This window comes from Haliotis asinina, chromosome 6 (assembly GCF_037392515.1).
Source record: "Haliotis asinina isolate JCU_RB_2024 chromosome 6, JCU_Hal_asi_v2, whole genome shotgun sequence".
Lineage (NCBI taxonomy): Eukaryota > Metazoa > Mollusca > Gastropoda > Lepetellida > Haliotidae > Haliotis > Haliotis asinina.
Genome location: NC_090285.1, coordinates 47,925,963 through 47,944,535, shown reverse-complemented (window position 1 = coordinate 47,944,535; position 18,573 = coordinate 47,925,963). Strand labels below are relative to the sequence as shown.

The window sequence follows — 18,573 nt, the reverse complement described above, 5'->3', positions numbered from 1 at the left end:
TGAACTTAAAGACAGTTTTGTGTATAAAAATCCAGATTGTAAGAGAAATGTAATTGCTTCCCAAAATAATTAAAAGATTTTAAAGATTTGAAGAAATTGATTACATGTCACGTGCAATGTGTAAACAAGCGGGAAACGATCTACCATACATGTAATGAGAACTGTTGTTTTTTATATACTTGTCCGACCCTGCATGTGCAGAGACTAAACGGTTATGAGGGCTATTAAATGGTGTGATCATAAACTCATGTCAAATCCTAAATGGGTCTTCAACCATTCATATAACACCCGTGAAGATCCGGGTTAGAACTGATCTTCACCAAACCATGGTTTCTTAAGAGGCGACTAACGAGATCGGGTGGTCAGCCTCGCTGACCTGGTTGATCTACATGTCATCGGCTCCCAGTTGCGCAGATCGATCCTCACGTTGTTGATCACTGGATTGTCTGGCCCAAACTGGATTATGAGACCACCGCCATATAGCTGCAATAATGCTGAATGCCCCGGTAAACAAATATACACGCAAAATCCGATACTGAGCTGGACTGATTCTTGAGGTGCAGGGTTCTCTGTGCATATAAGCTTGACATAACACCTTTTTTCACTTGGCAAAACTACAAACTGATTTTGATTTTGATTTCTGATCTAGCATTATCACCAGGTGGAATAGTTTCAAACAGGTCAACTTTTCTCTGGTAGAAGTACGTATTACTGTGGATTTTTTTTCGAAAACATGGTATAAACGTAATGTCTGGCCTTTAGTAGATATGTGTATTAACGATCAATTCAGTTAGTAAGATCAGAGAAATGCGTCTGTAGCTAATATTCCCCAGGCATCAAAACGTGAATCACAATGATCTCTAACGTATGCCCTTGTTGACTAACGCCTTCTCTCTTCCACCAGCTCACAGGCGATACCCAGAGTCACATACACCGAAGACGAAGTAGCTACATGGTGAGACATTCATCCCTACATCTGTATACATCGCCCTTGGTCCCCATCACAACACGATGAGAGAAGTACTTCCTCTGGGGCGGTTACTCAGTCGGGTAGAGACGTGACGCGGCATGTCCAGGCGCTACTCTGTTCCTGGAGCCAGAGGAGGTCTCTAAGCTGGACACACATTATCCTCAGACAGGCGTTAAGAGCTGGTCAACAGTCGGCTTCCGGACATGTTGACCCTGTGGCGCAGTCATCATCGCGCCATTTGGTCGCAGTATTAATGTGTTAAGTCACTGGATAGACGGCAATGATTTTGTAATGAAGAAGGCTAGCCCATGGCATTGGTGATATGTTTGTATTGGATTCTGTTGGGCGATCTGTAAATACATTACTTGGGAAACTGATACACAATAATAAGCATAAAATATATTCTAAAATGCAGAGAACGATACATTTGAAGATTATTGCCATTTTAAGTGTCATGTCATTTTGAAATTTTCAGTTTTACTTTCAGTGAACCACGTCAATACAGATGATACTACTTTTCAACAGGATATATATGACTTTAAAAAATATACATTCAATCGATTCTTTTCTGTTGGAACACGATGTGTCCCTAAAATACACGTTGATAAGAGGTACTACACGTCGAGACGAAAGACAGTATACTGTCGACAGTTGCTGAAATAAACACAAAATGATGCGTGTAAACGAAACATATACGAAACATGGTTGGCAAGTCGTATGATTTTATTATGTACAAGTATAACAAAAATCACATTTCACCGCTAGAATCGCCTTAGAGTTCAAATTAAAGGGTTTGTCACTGATCGCAGAGTTCTCTGCCATCACATTGCTTTTGTGTGACCAATGTACATAAAAATGAGATTAAAGTATAAAAACTCCAAACATTTCCTGTCTCCAAGAGTACAAAACGAACTGTCTTCATAACCATGTGCATCCTATCCTGACCAAAATTTAAAAACATAGTTCCCCAAAACAAACACACTGTTATTGCTGGTATTCCTACGCCCGAATATCCTTTCAGTTTCTCTTCAACAAGATCATATACGTTCGTTTTTAATATCGGTTTTGAATTTAAAGATGGCAAATCTGGTGTCTCTAAGATGTTATGTAAGTCACTATATAGTTTTTAAAAAAATTGACAACATTGACAATTGCATTCCACAGAAAGGGAAACAAAATACACAATTTTATACTCTTTGAGCTCGACATTCAGTGTGTTTAAAAACATACAAAATTACTTATGACGTTAATTAATGAAGGTTATCATCTGATATATTGTCAGAAAACCAAATCGACAACACATTATATAGGTGTATCATGCCAAATTTCACTCTCAGTATTCTGGCTGTGTATCAAACATTCGTTGTTTTATAAACCTGCTATCACTACCACACATTATCTGTATAACAATCCCTCGTTTCATAGTTACCTGAAATAAGACATGAAATAAAGATAAATTGCTCACACCTTACTCATGGACTTTTTTAAATCACACCAGGGCGCACGTGTACCGGACACTGAAGGAGCTGTATCCCACGCATGCGTGCAAGCAGCACAACGCCATTTTTAAAGTTCTTGAAGAGGAATGTGGTTACGGACCTGAGACAATACCGCAACTTGAGGATGTTTCCAACTTCCTGAAACGTAAGCATTTGTTGTCGGGTATTAATTTGTGTGATGATCCCTTCGATGATAAATGTGTATAGAGGGACATAATACAGTATTGCCTCCCTTAGCAGAGCCAAGATCTGCTCACTGTGGAATCGAATATCATCTAACATATTATCTTCACACTGTTGACATCATAAGGTGTGTACCGTATGCTTTCCTCAGACATTTATTTGACACGCTGTGACGTCACGTGAAGATCCGTAATGGAACTGATCTTCAGCGACCTATGCTTGGCATAAAATGTTCCTCATGGGGATGAATTGTCATGCTTGCTGATTACATTGATTGCACACCGTCATATCCAACCTGCGTATATCGATGGTCATGACATCAGGCACCAGCCTAGTCCAGACGTGATTATTTACACATCGTCGTAATATAGCTGTAATATTGATGAGAAATGTGCTAAACAGCAAACAAATATAAAACAGTGATCAAAGCTTCGTTAAGTGTCAAATGACGCCACGTACCAAACAGATCCTATCGCTTAAGAAATGATTCAATAATTCCTTTTATGTACGACATAATTAATATCTACCAGAAAATGACGTGAATCAATCGTTTTAGCTAATTATTTAAATGTTAACTTTATTTTTCAAAATTGAATGATCTGTATTTGTCACCAGTTGTTATTGTCATCGCCAGGTAAGACTGGTTTCCAGTTGCGTCCAGTTGCCGGTCTGTTATCTGCACGTGACTTCCTTGCGTCTTTGGCCTTCCGAGTGTTCCAGTGCACGCAGTACATCCGACATCCCTCCAAACCAGAACAGTCCCCAGAACCGTGAGTTATACAGCATATAACACAACCTCAAAACCAGAACCTGTCCTGCAAACCAGAACAGTCATCATTACCGTGCGTTATATAGTATATAACACGTCCTCCAAACCAGAACAGTCATCATTACCGTGAGTTATATAGTATATAACACGTCCTCCAAACCAGAACAGTCATCATTACCGTGCGTTGTATAGTATATAACACGTCCTCCAAACCAGAACGGTCCTCATTACCGTGCGTTATATAGTATATAACACGTCCTCCAAACCAGAACAGTCCTCATTACCGTGAGTTATATAGTATATAACACGTCCTCCAAACCAGAACAGTCATCATTACCGTGCGTTGTATAGTATATAACACGTCCTCCAAACCAGAACGGTCCTCATTACCGTGCGTTATATAGTATATAACACGTCCTCCAAACCAGAACAGTCCTCATTACCGTGCGTTATATAGTATATAACACGTCCTCCAAACCAGAACAGTCCTCATTACCGTGCGTTATATAGTATATAACACGTCCTCCAAACCAGAACAGTCCTCATTACCGTGCGTTATATAGTATATAACACGTCCTCCAAACCAGAACAGTCCTCATTACCGTGCGTTATATAGTATATAACACGTCCTCCAAACCAGAACAGTCTACGGAACTGTGGTTTATACAGTATAAAACACAACCAAGAACAATTCCAAGGTACGACTGTAAATTGTACAGTATATATACCAAGCGGCAAACAAATGCAGATCCCCGAACAGTTAGATAAATAATACAATATACATGTATAGTGTCACCACTAATGATCTTGAATGATCCTGTACTGGGGCAACGGATAAATAACTAAACAAACAACAAACAAATACTCCTTTGTAGAGATATGATGTCACATGTCAGCTACAGGTGATATACGAGCTTTTCAAGGCGAACTTCTGTAAAGTGGTAAGGTCTACTTTGGTTAAAGTGTTTCTTCCACACGCCGTGCCATAACTGAAATACCGCTCACCTTGAGCCACTACTGAACTGTCTCCTTACAGCGACTGTATTCACGAGCTTCTGGGTCACGCCCCTCTGTTAGCGGATCCTGTGTTTGCCCAGTTCTCCCAGGAACTTGGACTATTGTCTCTTGGTGCGGCTGACGAGGACATTGAAAAGTTTGCAACAGTAAGCATCTTGGGCAATTCTTGTTTCTCATTGTTGAGGGTGCACGTGAAGGACTCACGTTTCTCTGATAGTCTATCAAGGCCATCGGCAGACTGGTAGGGCATAAACGTGAATTTTGCCAATTCTACATTTGCAGATAATCACGGTTTTCACTATCCAGGTAATATTTCCCCATTTCCGGCTATATTTCCGGCTCTTTCTGTTCAAGAGATGCTGATTCGCTATACGTACTATCCTAAGAAACTGGGCCAATGCTTTAAACTGAGCTAACAATTCCATGTATTCTCGTTCACTTTTTTAACTATTTTAGGTATAGTGGGTCACAATTCTTACTATTCCAGGTGTACTGGTTCACTGCTTTTACTATTCTACGTATAGTGGGTCACAATTCTGAATACTCCAGGTATACTGGTTCATTGTTTTTACTATTCTAGGTATAGTGGGTCACAATTCTGACTATTCCAGGTGTACTGGTTCACTGTTTTTACTATTCTAGGTATAGTAGGTCACAATTCTGAATACTGCAGCTATACTGGTTCACTGTTTTTACTATTCTAGGTACAGTGGGTCACAATTCTGAATACTGCAGCTATACTGGGTCACTGTTTTTACTATTCTAGGTACAGTGGGTCACAATTCTGAATACTGCAGCTATACTGGGTCACTGTTTTTACTATTCTAGGTACAGTGGGTCACAATTCTGAATACTGCAGGTATACTTTTTCACTGGTTTTACTATTCTAGGTATAGTGGGTCACAATTCTGAATACTGCAGCTATACTGGTTCACTGTTTTTACTATTCTAGGTACAGTGGGTCACAATTCTGAATACTGCAGCTATACTGGGTCACTGTTTTTACTATTCTAGGTACAGTGGGTCACAATTCTGAATACTGCAGGTATACTTTTTCACTGGTTTTACTATTCTAGGTATAGTGGGTCACAATTCTGAATACTGCAGGTATACTTTTTCACTGGTTTTACTATTCTAGGTATAGTGGGTCACAATTCTGAATACTCCAGGTGTACTGGTTCACTGTTTTTACTATTCTAGGTATAGTAGGTCACAATTCTGAATACTGCAGCTATACTGGTTCACTGTTTTTACTATTCTAGGTACAGTGGGTCACAATTCTGAATACTGCAGCTATACTGGGTCACTGTTTTTACTATTCTAGGTACAGTGGGTCACAATTCTGAATACAGCAGGTATACTTTTTCACTGGTTTTACTATTCTAGGTATAGTGGGTCACAATTCTGACTATTCCAGGTATACTGGTTCACTGTGGAGTTTGGGCTGTGCAAGCAGCAAGGTCAGATCCGAGCATGTGGTGCTGCGGTGTTGTCGGCGTACGGGGAGCTGAAGCACGCCCTCAGTGACGTGCCGGAACATCGTCCCTTCGACCCCTTCAAGACGTCCATGTTGAAGTATGACGATGAGGACCTTCAACCTCTGTACGTTGTTGTGGAGTCGTTCGAAGACATGATGGACAAGATGAGGTTGGTAGATTCTTTGTTATTTCGAAATGGTTCCAACATCTGTTTTTGTCTACCTCGGACATGCAGCCGTGGAGTTGAAGCATTGCATAAGACTCCATGAGGCCAATAGTCTGATTTGAAAACAAAAGCAAACGATACAACAATTGAAACTGTTACTGATGCTTCACGATGTCCGTTGTGTCTTTGCTTTCTTTATAGCCGAGGTTCTAAACCGTGTAGGCAGGCTTATATACTGAAACAAACATGACATGATTATTCGATGGTGATGTAATTTTAATATGGGTATCATATTTGATTTTGGACGTGAAATTTATAGTCTCGCTGGTTGTTTTTGCAAGGAAACCCGTGAAGATCCGAGCTAGAACTGATCTTCAGTAATCAAGCGAATATCAGGATCAGGTGGTAAGGGTCGCTGACTTGGTTGATACATGTCATCGTATTCCAGTTGCGTAGGTCGATGTTCATACTGTTGATCACTGGTTGTGAGTGTGGATCTGTAGTCCAGACTGTTATTTACCGACAACAACAAACAAAGAAACCTAAGGATCCAATGTCACCGGATCTACATGATGAGGATCTGAGGGTTCCAGTGGCCTTTCTATCAGCCACAGATTGTTTCAGAGTCGATTTTCATCATTCATTAGCTTTGAAGATAACCTTCTCGGTGCTTGTTTCTCTGAGATGAAATTGACACCGTGAGTCATGCGTGGTTGGATACTCAGCGTTCGCAAATGATTCCCATCTACTTTAAGCTTGAGCAATGAACTGGACCTTTTCCTAATTCTGGAACAACTGGCAGAACCAATGGTGTATGTACTGCTTCAAATAATCTATATCTTTCTCGTTCTTCCAAATCAACTGCTGTTTGAATGACTTCTATTTTATGCAGCTGCTATTCTAAAATAGTTCACATAACAATATCCTACCTGCACAATGCAAAAACAATGTCATTTAGATGAAAAATCGATTTTGGAGGTGAATCGAGATAAAGACGCATTTCTAAAAGGCCGTTACCGCGACTCAGTCACTCAACCAACTTCGAATCATGAACCAGTTACAATCGATTGAATGGATCATTTTAGGCAATCAAGAACATGAATGCCTAGTGTTTTACCCTGTATTTCATACTGAGATGCGTTTATAATTATTTGCATTTATTTTACGTTAATTGCAATGCCCTGAACGCTGAAATGCATTGTGACATTTGCACTTAGTAATGACATCTTATCAGTCTTTACGAACTAGGAAACGTTCAGAAAAAATATACACATTCTCTCTGATGCATACAGTGGCAGCTAAGTGACGGCTTACATATTGCGTCCCAAGTAATGTAACAATCAGTCGTCCACTGTTCATGAAACAACCCTGATTGAAAATACATGTTTCCGGAAAGCCATAAATCCCAAATTAGACAGCGATAAAAGCGCTGTTCAATATTCAATATTTCCTAGTACAAATACTCCATCGCCGACTTCTGATGCACGTATATACCAGAGAACGTAAGGTTTGACTGTATTCGAGACGTGTTGATTCGATACAAGGGGGCTGGTTTGAAAAATAATAAAGGCTCCCCTATGACAACTCCTAATCGATCGGATGCCACCGAGCGACACCTCTTTCCATATGCCACAATGCTTTATTGAGCGAGTATAGGCACCTCCCTCGAGTTCTTAGCTCAACTGCGGAACTGCAGTGGAATCGTTATTTGCAAATTTCCAACAAAGCGTATGTTTATTCTTATGATCAATTGAACACAAAGTCTAAACTACAGGGGTCAGTATGATCAAATCATTTTAACTGCGGTTTAATAGAACACTTTTGCCGCAAATATTTCTGAAGTTTTGTTCAAATTTACGTCTGACTTTCATTCGGTCGTTTTGTTTGGAGAAGCCTCTCCTTGTTATGTGCTGATGGAAATCAATATATACTAAAGTATTCCAAACATCACCTTGAATCGAAAATCTCATAAAAATGAAGATTCGATTTTTTAAAAGAACACTTCCTGAATTAATTGATTGTCAGCGGCGAAAAGTTAATGGCTGTTGGCTACTTTTTTTGTCATTAAAATTAAGATCTCTGTGGACGAATATCGATTCGAATACTTACATCTATATGAATCGCACATGCCATTGAAGCATCTTCTCCAGTGGATGATTGTTAGTTCAATTCAATAAACAGTTGAAGAACAAGTAAAGCTCATAAAGCATGTCGTTTCATTTGTCGTTTTAATCATTTATCAACCGATTTTGTTTCCAAAACTGGAAAAATGAATCACAAACTGCCAGGAAGAAGAACGTATTCAAAACTGACGATTGGATTTGGAGAAAAATATATAAACGTTACAAAATAATATTGGTATAAGTCCCTAATATAATGCATCTTTCCCCCATCTTGCTCCCAGGGGAAAAATACCTCCCCCCGGAAGGATTTACCCACTTGTACAAAGGGGTGAATGAAGTTGTGTTTTTATGCACTGGTACACTTTGGGTAGGTCATTATACAATCAGTCAGTTACGCTCATTGGAGATAAACAATGGTGAGGTTTGGGCGTGGGGTTTGGGGAAGGTTGGTGGTTCGGTTTGTTGTTTGACGTCCCTTTAATGTTGCAGCTGGATAATCGAGTGTGTGAGTTTAGTATTACGGCTCTACCATCAATATTCCAGCTATACGGCGGCGGTTTGTAAATGATCCAGTCTGGACCAAGCAATCCAGTGATCAATAGTATGAACATCGATCTACCCAACATGGATTCGACGACACGTGTCAACCAAGTCAGAAAATCTGACCACCAAATCTTGTTATTTCCTTCTTGTGTCAAGCATGGATCAAGTCTAACCCGGATCTAACCCGGATCTGACCCGGATCTAACCCGGATCTAACTCGGATCTAACCCGGATGTGCAGAGAATCGAATCCAGAAATTACATTGATCAGCATGCTTGATAAAGGAGAAAGCATCGATTGTTATAGATTTGCCAGTATATATTGGACAAAATGTTCGTCTTTTCTGTGAGAAAATTTAATGTGGACGAAAGAAGAGGCAGTATTGGTCAGCCTAAGGAAACTTAGCCTCAGTACTTCTCGTTACACTCCACTAACGCGTCTAACAAAACCTTATGGGAGGTCGCGTCAGGTGACTTTTGAGATTGACCAATCAGAACACAGCTTATCAAATCGCGAAAGTGGATATTAGCATATCCCTTATGAACTTTTTATCTTGAAAAGGTTCGTACCTGAACTATTCCGAATGCTATTTAGCGAACGCTCGCTTCCGGGTGATCCACACGGCGCACGTACGTTACAACCCTCACAACTCTTAGTAAACAGTCACTGAAAATAGTGTTTTTGGCAATATTCAAGGATGTCATCTTGCGGAAATATTAGCTAATGGTAACCATGTCAACAGAAACCCCAAAGCGTACATACGGCAGGTCAAGTAACTGTGTTATGTGCGAATTTTGTTTGTGGAGAGATCTGTGTCAGTGACCTGAATACTTTCTAAGTCCCTCCGATCCCTATATAGTAGTCGTTGTCTGATTGGTTAAAACTACTTAACTGTCTCGCGTTTGATTGGGCGGTCATAGGTCGCTGAAAGGTTACCTGGCGCGACCTTCTGCTAGAGTTTGGTAGACTCAGTGGTCGAATGTAACGAATAACACTGAGACTAAGTTTACTCACACTGACACATTGGTAAAACGATATGTTTCGGAAAACATGAAGATCAATGTTGTGAAAATTTCAGGATGTTGCACGTCGTGTTTCAAATCATTTGCTTATAGTTACAGTCACGTTTACGCTTTCCATTACGTGTTCTAGAAGACTTAATTACTGACCATCACGATTCAGTAGCTCTTTTTGTCTTGGCCATTACAACAGAGTCCCAACCTAAAGGTCGCGTGTTAAGAACGGTTAGTTCAAGATTTGTGATGTCGATGACATACGATGAAATACCCTTAGTCACTGAATGCATAGAAGTTTTATGGAAACAAACAATTCCATTAAACTGAAAAGGAAGACCAGCGAGAAGGTAGATAACACGAGGAACGCTAGAGTTGCTTCATTTTGGATTTAGCATTGCAGAAAAGGATGAACAGAAAGGCAAAAATGCAGTTCAGTGTGATTATCATAAGCATTCTGTCCCTATCAGGGAGTGTTCATTGGTCACATTTCCACGTCATGAAGGCTTGTATAGTGTTATTGATAGAACAATTATTGCTCCCAGCAATCACATGATCGCTCATCATTAGGCTGCGAGTCGCGCTTGGCAGGTGCCTGCACTGGTCGGTCAAGAAAGACTAGGACGGTGATGTAGCCTGGTGGTTAAAGCGTTCGCTCGTCATGCCGAAGATCCGGGTTCGATTCCCAACATGGGTACAATGTGTGAAACCTATTTCTGGCATTCTCCATCGTGATATTGCCGGAATATTACTAAAAGCAGCATTAACCTAAACTCATTCACTGACTCTTGGAAAACTATTGCCTGCAATATGAAAGTGTGCCCTGCCTGGCGTTGACCACTGACAGTGGAGGGATCCCTCCTTCGAGTGATGATTACACAATGCCATTAAGAAAGTGGTCAAACGTAACATTATTTGTTGTATTTGGGATTACACTTTCTGGACCTAAACACGTGATCTGTATACCTGGGTCCCATTCCTCAAAGCTATTGTAGCGCTACAGACGTAGAGTCACTGTTAAGGAATGGTAGCTACGGTGATCTTAAGGCAAGAATCGCTTTGAGGAACTTGACCCTGGTTTATAATGGGGAAATTATGCAGAGCGGCACGTGGCGTTCTTATCAACACTCCGTGTAATGCCTCCCAGAATGCACATGCTGCTGGGATTCGTGATGAGCATCGCGCGTTTGTTGCTTCACTTAGTGAGGTACTAGAAGAGATTGATTTCATAAATGACTGCACCCATTTGAATTCAACACCACACACCTGTACTGTCTAATGTCGGGCTTACCAGTGGTCACAAACACTGTCTCATATGTCGGGAATAAATTCGACTGTTATAATCCACAGGTAGAGATTTTACGGCGCTTCTCTTACTTAGACACAATTCTGATCTCACGTCATTCTTTCCCCGTGCTGTTTAACATGTCCCTTTATTCGAAATGCGACCACATTTTCTGGATTTTTGAGAATTAGATATGTGTAGCCAGACTGACATAGTCATACAGTCAACACTTTTGTTTAATTCCTTGCATCTCAGATCAAGCTTCCATACGAAGCGCAGCAGTAATATATTAGATTCAGCCAGTCTAGCAATGAAATCTATTTCACATCTATGAGTGAGTGAGTTTAGTTTTACGCCGCTTTTACCAATATTCCAGCAACATCACGGCGGGGAACACCAGAAAATGGACTTCACACATTGTGTGGGGAAGTGAACCCGGGTCTTCGGCGTGACGAGCGAACGCTAGAACCACTAGGCTACCCCACCGCCCCACATCCATGAAAGAATAACACATAGGCACATTATTTTTACAGGACGTTTGCATCTCGGATCAAACGGTCATACAATTTGTAGTACGACCCCTACACACAATCAGTCCATCAATTAAATTTCACAGATATCAAAGAATGACATGTTGGCACAATCGACATTTTTATTCTTTTTCTTGCAGGAATTTTGCATCTCAGATCAAACGTCCATACGAAGTGCAGTACGACCCCTACACCCAGTCCGTACAGCTGCTCAACACCAAGGGAGTGTTGCACTCCGTGGCCAGGAACCTTAAGGGTCAGCTGGAGAACTTACAGCATGCCATAGACAAAATACAGGCATTCAGTCTCGACTCTTAGATATGAGGCCCTGTATGGGTGTGTTGTTGAACAATGCTATGCCAACCATGTTCACGTAGCGTATATCAGTTATAACATTTATAACATGGAAAGGTTATGTATATCAAGAATATGTTGAGTTGACTGTAGTCCATATTCTAGACAGGCGTAGGGGCAAGATACCTTTCCCAGACATATCTGACTTCACACAAGTATCGCTCCGCCATTTTGTCTGCTTGTGTTTATATATAGTGAAACCTACATAGTCTGGACATCGTGATGTCCGAGCGACCTTTATTAGAATATTTATACAAACAATGGTATATTATCTCTGTATGAAATAAGCTGGGAAAATAGCCATCCTGAAATTGAAATTTTTTGTCAATTCAAATGGTAAAGTTGAACAAAAACTTCCAAAATATGCCTGCCCAGACCGAACGTTACCAGGTTACGGGCTGTCGGACAGGCTTTATTTCATACTCTGATACGATGCCATATCTAGGGCGTTAATCACAGTGACTTGTATCGCTTAGAAACAGCGCTCGAAAGACATATATGTGTATAGACCCTACCCTAGTACTATATAAAAGGAAAGGGATGTAACGAAGAAACCACCCCCTGTTCGATCAATGTTACATGTCACCGCGTAAAATATTTTTAAGGTAACGTCGAGGACAACGGATCGAACGCCAGATGATTCCCCTACACAACGACCCATAAATGGTCACAATCGGATCATTATTTCAAAAGTTATACGCCACGAACCGTCGCAAACAGATACCTCCGCAATTTCACGCCAAAATCATGGATCACCAAATACGGTGAAAACTCACGTTTTAAATTAGTTTATTAATTCCAGACACGTTGACAGCACCAGCGCTGGGCTGGATTCGATTGGCTGCGGCATTCCGTGGGTCGGAAAACTTATTGCAACATCTACATCTCATTTTCTCGACAGTAAGCTGACATTTTCACCAAAATCGCTGGCAAACCTACTCACTTGTCGGCCATAAGTGACCTTGACATTCATTGAACTGAGCAGATCCGCGCAAACAGACTCGGGCCATCCGATTGGTGGGAAATAAAATATACAGTGGCAGTGGCCAATCGGATGGCCCGAGTCTGTTTGCGCAGTGACATGTAACATTGACCGAACAGGGGGTGGTTTCTTCGTTACATCCCTTTCCTTTTATATAGTACTAGGGTAGGGTCTATACATATATATGTCTTTATAGCGCTGTTTCTGAGTGATATAAGTCCCTGTGGCGTTAATCAGAAAATGTGGCCATTCCTCTGACGTTGTACTGTCTGCATTAGAAGGGTTGAAGTGTAATGGGTAATAGTAATATTGTTTTGTAGGACCGGAGGTCACACTGATGTATTTCTTGCCGCATGACTCTGATTGTTTTCTCCGACTGCGAGGAGGCGTGATATTATTGAGTGATATTGAGGCGAAACTGTTGGCCCCACATGAACCTTCATACATTGTCTATGTGACGTTTGTTTCGTCAGTTGTTGTGTCTTTATTCGTGTGTACTATACGTAAGTGTATACAGTTACATTGTTGAATACAGTTAAACCAAGCATATGGACACATTGAGAATTAGTATATTGGCATGAATATTTGTTTTACGGTTTCTCCCGCTTCAGCTGTATTTTGGTGACAGGTCCATTTTGTCCGGAATTTTCGTGCGAGACAAAGGCGGGTAACTCTGAATTATTGCGGCGTGGCTTGTGTTCATAGTTGAGTACAGAGATCAGTGATAAGTTTCGAGCATGCTGTCGAATCTGTGTCGAGAGTGAAAGGAAACATTGATGTTTGGAATAAATGTCCCTGGTGAAGGGAAATGTGATAGCAGTGCTTAAGGATGTTAATATGTTATTGTCTTAAGACTCTTAACTATTTATGGCTTCAGTACCTACGCGCTCGTAAAATTTCAAAAGCGAGGCCTCGTCAAATAAAACATTCATTTGGAAATTCGAGATTCGCTATGAGAGCAAACGCACGCGTGTGAATTTGAATCGGTTTCATGACTCTATCTTTATTAAAAACCTCAACCTGGGCAAGTTCTATTATTGTATATTGTATATTGTACGACGTTTTGATACGTCACACATTACCCTATCCACAGAGGCTTGTATTGCTGAAAATAATACGTCCTAGGTCTAAGTTACGGGAAAGGAGCCAGCGGCGACGAACTGTTTGTTTCTGACAAACACATTGGCAATTTAAGTCACGTGATTAATTATGACCTCGTCTCCAGTCAGATGTATATACGTGATTTAGGAAGTGATTTTATTGCTGTCATGTTAGAGTTTCCGTTGCAGGAGTTGTGTCAATTTACACTTATCAGAATGGTATGCAAAATCTGTGGTCTTGACTCACAGACTTTCATTTTTTGTGGAGGCCGAGTGGGTTAGATCGCTGACGTTTTGTGCTGGCGATGTAGTTCAGACACGTGGAATCGAATCCCTGTCACTTTCTGTACTGTTTGGAAATAGTTCAAATACTTATCTCAGAACTTCTGCCCAGAAATGAAACCTGTCACAACACAACGAGAACCAACAAATCGCTTCTACGTCCGTTATGCAGGAGCGTACGTGAAACGGAGGTGTAGGAACCAGTCTACGAGAACCACGAGTTGCCGTCATTCGTAATTATTCGCCTCTTCCCGTGACTTAGATTTGCCGGAATGACACGAGTAGTTACGAATGGAGTAGATACGAATGGACTCACCGCTTTGTTTGCTTCGATACAACAGGAATGTTCACGAATGCTGTCCGTTAGAAACTGATACGGGTAGTGTACTATTACTGTTCATTGCCTACAGTGAAGGATGTTGTCGTTTTCATCCTTATGTGAAATGAAAATGTTATTTCATGGGTGTTGTAATGCAGTCTTGTTGGAACTGACAACTTCCCGTAAACATGTAAGAGTGCTGTTTCCTTGTGCGTTCGATTATATCTAAATTGACGAGTAAAAGAAACTACACAAATGTAACTGTTGCTGCACTCCCAAATTTGTGCTCTAACTAGTAAAAGTAATGAAGCACACTGATTACACAGAACGCAACTGTCATGTGCCAATTTGGCAAAATGCAGCCAAAATCATTTACGTGTTTTGTACGATTTTTTGCAAAATTCTAATTATTGTCCCATGTACGACCACTGCACTTGTTTGTCGTGAAGACTGTCCGGTCACTTGACAAAAATCTCACGAAAATATGCCAAGATTGACGTCGGCGCAAGGAGAACGGGCCACGGGAATGTCACAAATGTGTGCTTCCAACAGCCGTTTGCAAGGATATTGGGATGGACCAGACAAGATAATTCGACTGTTTTAAAACCGCATTGGCCAATCATGTGATCGACTGACAAATGGACGTCCAAGAGTCTCAACACCCCAAAAGGATCGCTATCTGCGTAATATTCACCTACTCGACCGCATGTTGACGGTGAAGTCATCAGCAGCCACATCATTGGGTCATCACATGAGCCGACTCACAGTGACTTCGTGCTGCTGGCATACGGGCCTGCCGACCTCTGTGTGGAATGGCCTTGACCTTTCAGAATCGTAGGAACCATCAGCAGTGGTCATATCGCAACGTCACGGTTTAATGTCACAATGACATTTTTTTGATAAAACGCGTGTATAGTGATGTGCTTCAACATCCATTATCCAATTCCTCAAAATGTTTTACTATTTTTATGTTATTGGAAATAACACTTTCTTTTGCTCGTCAGTTTAGTACATGATGCGAGTTATTAGTTGTGAAATCATAGCTATGTATTGCTCTGCTTGTTACTCCCCAACATATATTGATGGCTCTTTTACGTCTACGATCTGGGCGATTCGCACAGTTCTTATGGAATATGAAGTTGAATTAATCTTTGGATTCCCCAAGTTAAATTGAAACTGTCATACCTTGTTATTATAATTGTTATTAATTCCCAAACCATTTAGTGATTGGAGACAAAGCTTGTGTTAGACGGCAGTAGCAGAAAATGTCAAAAACGTGTTCAAAACCCTCCAATTTGTGACTGTAAATCAAATGATGTATATCTCAAATTGCCAGTCAGTTTTCAATAACACTGGGTACAGACTCCCTTGCTTGGTTAATACATGCCATCGAATCCAATTTAGTGGATTGATGTTCATGATGTCAACCACTTGAGTACTTACGGGACGCCGTCATACAGCTGAGAAAACAACAACTTTAAGGAGGTCATACTTCGTACGATGATTGTCTGCAGCTCAGGTCCTTGCTATGCTTTGGCTTCCTGATACAATACAGTGAGTGAATGAGTTTAGTTTTACGCCGCACTAAGCAATATCCCAGCTATATGGCGGCGGTCTGTAAATAATCGAGTCTGGACCAGACAATCCAGTGACCAACAACATGAGCATCGATCAGCGCGACTGGGAACCGATGACATGTGTCAACCAAGTCAGCGAGTCTGACCACCCGATCCCGTTAGTCGCCTCCTACGACAAGCATAGTCGCCTTTTATGGCAAGCATGGGTTGCTGAAGGCCTATTCTAACCCGGGACCTTCACGGCTTGATACAATACAGGATAAGAGTCAAGTTGGTCAGGTTCTGTCACCTGTGAAGATTCGGGTTAGAACTGATCTTCAGTAACCCATCCTTGTCGTAGGAGGCGACTAACGGGAACGGGTAGTCAGTCGCGTTGTCTTTGCTGACACGCGTCATCGTATCCCAATTGCGTAGATCAATGCCGATGTTGTTGATCACTGGATTGTCTGCTCGAGGCTCGATTATCTACAGAGCACTTGATTATTTACAGACCGCCGCCATATAGCTTGCTGAGTGCGGCGTAAAACTAAACACAATCATCCCCGATCCTAGAAGCTTTCATAACGTTACGGCCTGTCGTCTATAGTTTATAATAGGTTTCCTAATGTCGTAGCACTACAAATCTTTTGTCGACTGGGATTCAGGGAACGATGTGACTTTTTTATGCATTGGCTCATAATACAACAAATCATAAGTGTCGAGTTGTTTTTTTGGCTCTATTGTTATCTACGCCATGTTTAACAGAACTAAGAGGAATCATGTATGTATCGGTAGAACAGTACAGAGCCAGGGTCCAGATTTTCGAAGCTCATGTAGCGCTAAGACAGTCCTAAGTGCCATACATTAACATTAACTTACGACTATCTTAGCGCTAAGAGAGCTTCGAAAGTCTAGGCCCAGGATTTGACCAAAGGCCCTCGTGTCATAGCGAGGATTAAAGATTTTCTTTAAATATATAAAAACTTTAGATGATACCCAACTTGAAACGCTTCACAGTGCAATATATCTGTACTGTTAAGCGTTATATATTATACTGTGAAGCGTTTCAAGTCGGGGATCATCTCAATATTTATTTAGATTATTTTATTTTTTTTAAAAATGTATTTAATCCTCGCAATGCCACGAGGGCCTGTGAATTTGACAGCTAATTGTGCCATAAACATGTGATATATGTCAGTGTTATGTACTCAGAGAGATACAGCGCTTTGCTATATTGTATATATCATCATACCAGCAGCATATGTGATACATTTATGCGTGTTATAAGCAATATCTATGTACCAAACTGCTACTTTGTGTTTAGAATAATTTATATAATTGCTCCCTCAGTATCCACTGTATAATATTGATTGCACGTTGACATTTGTAGGGGTTACGTCGAGGAGCGATCTAACCCGTTGCTGATGAAATGTGATACTCATGTAGTTATAACATTAGCTCTAATATAAAAGAAATATTAAGCTTGGATATGTTTTATTTTTTTAAGGCACCATTGTTGAAAGAGCCCCAGCTGTAGCGCGAGTATTAACCTGACGCTCCTCCAATGCTTTACGACGACGATAGTGGTTCAGTCGCATATAATTGTGTGAGGAGTTGTTTCCCCATAAACGTGCCAGGATCCGGAGCCTATCCTACTCCATGGCTTGGTCGCATCGTTAACACGTACACAGTATACATAGCAATTCTGTTGGGACACCACGAACCACAGTCAACCAGTTACCCAAATCCCCGCATCTCGACAACCCCTCTCCCCGTACCGACGCACGCACGCACATTTACACGCGCGCGCGCACACGCACACTCATTCAACCATTGGTGTTCGTTCACGATAACCATCGGCACAGTGGAGTAAGTGAGTGAGTGAGTTTTGTTTTACGTCGATTGTAGCAATATTCCAGCAATATCACGGCGGGGGACACCAGAAAATGGGCCTCACACATTGTACCCATGTGGGGAATCGAACCCGGGTCTTCGGCGTGACTAGCGAACGCTTTAACCACTAGGCTACTCCACCACCCCTCGGCACAGTGGATGGGCCTTATGGTGAAAGTGCTTGTCCGTAACATAGTAAACCCTACTTCGATTCTCCTTATTGGTACAATATGTGATGCCGTGTCATGTGTCCCCCGCTGTGACGTTGTAAACACATTCCCCAAAGAGGTGTAAAATGCCTATCCAAATCCCGACAATCACGTTATATTGGAACATTTTTGTGAATATGTTTCAGGAGATATATGTCCCTGTTTTATTACAGAATGCAGTAAGCGTCGACATTCGGTTGCATTTCTTGAAAACGGTTCACTTTTCTGACTAATATTGAAAGAGGAAACAGTTCATTGGGGTTGCGACACGCCATGACCTCTCATAGTCGGGACTTTCTCAA

At 41.2% G+C, this 18,573-nt stretch overlaps 1 protein-coding gene and 1 long non-coding RNA gene across 2 annotated transcripts in view; one reads left to right on the top strand and one right to left on the bottom strand.

Annotated features, from left to right (window-relative positions):
- LOC137288141 (tyrosine 3-monooxygenase-like) overlaps positions 1-12,125 on the top strand; it is a 48,320-nt gene extending 36,195 nt beyond the window's left edge. The window contains exons 6-11 of the mRNA XM_067820551.1: positions 905-955; positions 2,469-2,614; positions 3,287-3,422; positions 4,458-4,584; positions 5,856-6,085; positions 11,717-12,125. Of these exons, the coding sequence (XP_067676652.1) occupies positions 905-955; positions 2,469-2,614; positions 3,287-3,422; positions 4,458-4,584; positions 5,856-6,085; positions 11,717-11,894 (868 nt within the window). The 3' untranslated portion in view covers positions 11,895-12,125. The remainder of the gene's footprint in view (positions 1-904; positions 956-2,468; positions 2,615-3,286; positions 3,423-4,457; positions 4,585-5,855; positions 6,086-11,716) is intronic.
- Positions 1-18,573, bottom strand: part of LOC137286679 (uncharacterized) — a 178,027-nt gene that overhangs the window by 85,192 nt on the left and 74,262 nt on the right. The gene's annotated exons all lie outside the window — the stretch shown is intronic.